Source organism: Palaemon carinicauda, chromosome 22 (genome assembly GCF_036898095.1).
Source record: "Palaemon carinicauda isolate YSFRI2023 chromosome 22, ASM3689809v2, whole genome shotgun sequence".
Classification (NCBI taxonomy): Eukaryota; Metazoa; Arthropoda; class Malacostraca; order Decapoda; family Palaemonidae; genus Palaemon; species Palaemon carinicauda.
In genome coordinates, this window is record NC_090746.1 from 77,885,109 (window position 1) to 77,887,263 (window position 2,155).

The following is a 2,155-nucleotide window of genomic DNA, read 5'->3' on the forward strand; positions in this document are numbered from 1 at the left end:
CCACCTAGCCATATTGGTTTTGGCTAATTTTACACTAACTTACTCAAAAGAATATTTCTAATTTTTCTGGTTTGTAGATAGCAAAATGCCTACTAATATCACCTTGTTTATCTTGATATTACTGCCTATTTTTGGACAATGTGTTGATGGAATACTTGCAATATTACTCTGATTTATATTGATAAAACACTGCTGTATCAAGAATGACCACATGATCACGATGCTCTATATCTAGAATAATGACTAATATATCGCTGCTCTATGTCTACATTAACCACATTATTACGCTGATCTTTAATTAGAATGATCACATCATTACAATGCTCTATATTTAGAATGACAACAGTATTACGCTACTCTGTATCTAGTGACCACAATATTGCGCTGCTCAATAAGTAGAATGACCACAATATTACGCTTTTCGTAGGTATAATGACTAAAATATGTTTACTTCTAGAATAATCACAATAGTATAATTCTTTATAAGTAGAATATATTTGACATTACGATGTCCTAAAAGCAGAGTTCAGAATATATTAATGATTTTATTTTCTGAATGACTGTCTCCTCTATATAATAAAGAGCAAGTGTTTGGATATATATATATATATATATGTATAAGTATATATATATATATATATATATATGTATATATTTATTTATATATATATATATATATATATGTATGTATGTATAAGTATATATATTTATATATATATATATATATATATGTATATATATATATATATATATATCCGGTCACGCTCAGCTCTCCCCATCCCTCAGGTAGGGAGGAGAGGGAGTAGTCACACCCTGGTGAGAGTTGTGTGCGTGTGTGCATCTCTATCTGAATAATTAGCCGTAATTTTTGACGGGTTGATTACAGTAATGTAAGATAACGATGCTTTATAAGTTGTTTTTCTACTACATAGGTATTACACTGATTTATACGGACACACCGATATCTACACACTGTAGAAACCCTTCTGTATTAAGAATGAACATAATCTCTCTATTCGCAGCCTTGGTGCGATGGCACCCACCTATGGCGGAGATGGAGTCTGAAGATCAAACAGACTCCGGTATTTTTCAAAGCCCCCAAAACAGGCCAGGTGTCTCTCTGCACCTGCAAGCAGACTGACAAGCCACCTTACTGCGACGGAGCTCATCGGAAGAAGGAGGTACAAGAGGCTGTCATTGAATAAACACGAAAATAATACAGTCATACAGTGGTAGATATTTTTTCTGAAGGACCCCCTATTGTATTATAACTCCTAGATCAGTTTCTTGTAATGGGGCCCTTAATGTATTATAACTCATACAGTACAGCCGTTCATGTAATGGATGATATTGCACTAGTGAAGCAATTCACAACAGCGGTTTGGTAAATCATTGAAAACTCACTGGACTGTATAGGTGATAAGCTACTGAGTCGTGTTTGGCTGTGATTTTATGGAGTTTAAAGGTATTTATTTCAATTAAGTAATGTGACTGCTGTGAATATTTTAGGAAGCTCGTGCCTTAGTAAACTAATAGTAAGTTAAGAGTCTAATCGACTTTAAATTTCTATTATGTTGTTAAAGTATATTTGTTTACACTTCACTATATTATTATGCTCCAAACATCAAATAGACTATTGATCAATAACATATTCCAAGGAAGATTATAGCAATTGCAAAAAGAACTTACTAATGAAATGTATGAATGATAAATATTTACAAAAGGTTGTGAGCATGCAAGCCAATGGAATGGAAAAACATATGTCCATCTCAAAGAAATTAGATAAAGTAATAAGAAGTTGCAATGGCTGGCAATTTCTCTTTGCCTAGTGTAAGGAAATAAACACTTAGGGTAGCTTGATTACCCGACATGTATAAATAAATATCAGCAAATCAATTTACTCTTTGCTCTTTCCTCGTATTGATATAGATTTAGATCTACTGAGTTTGTAAAGTCTATAAAACTTAATGGGATCCCAGCGATGCTTCTAGGCTGTTGAGAATTCCTTTGGTATCCGATCACTTTTTCAGTCTATTCAGAAAAAGATAATACTTTTATGGTTTATTCCATAATATTAATATTTTTGTCGTCTTTTCTAGGAAAAGTAAATATTTTTTTGTTGTCTATTCCAGTGAAAAATAATTTTTTTTTTGTG

General features: G+C 32.3%; 1 protein-coding gene across 1 annotated transcript in view; it reads left to right on the plus strand.

Moving 5' to 3' along the window:
• The window catches only part of LOC137616140 (CDGSH iron-sulfur domain-containing protein 3, mitochondrial-like), a 9,178-nt gene extending 7,292 nt beyond the window's left edge, over window positions 1-1,886 (plus strand). The window contains exon 3 of the mRNA XM_068345813.1: window positions 1,023-1,886. Within this exon, the coding sequence (XP_068201914.1) occupies window positions 1,023-1,205 (183 nt within the window). The 3' untranslated portion in view covers window positions 1,206-1,886. The remainder of the gene's footprint in view (window positions 1-1,022) is intronic.
• Window positions 1,887-2,155: the final 269 nt, after the last annotated feature.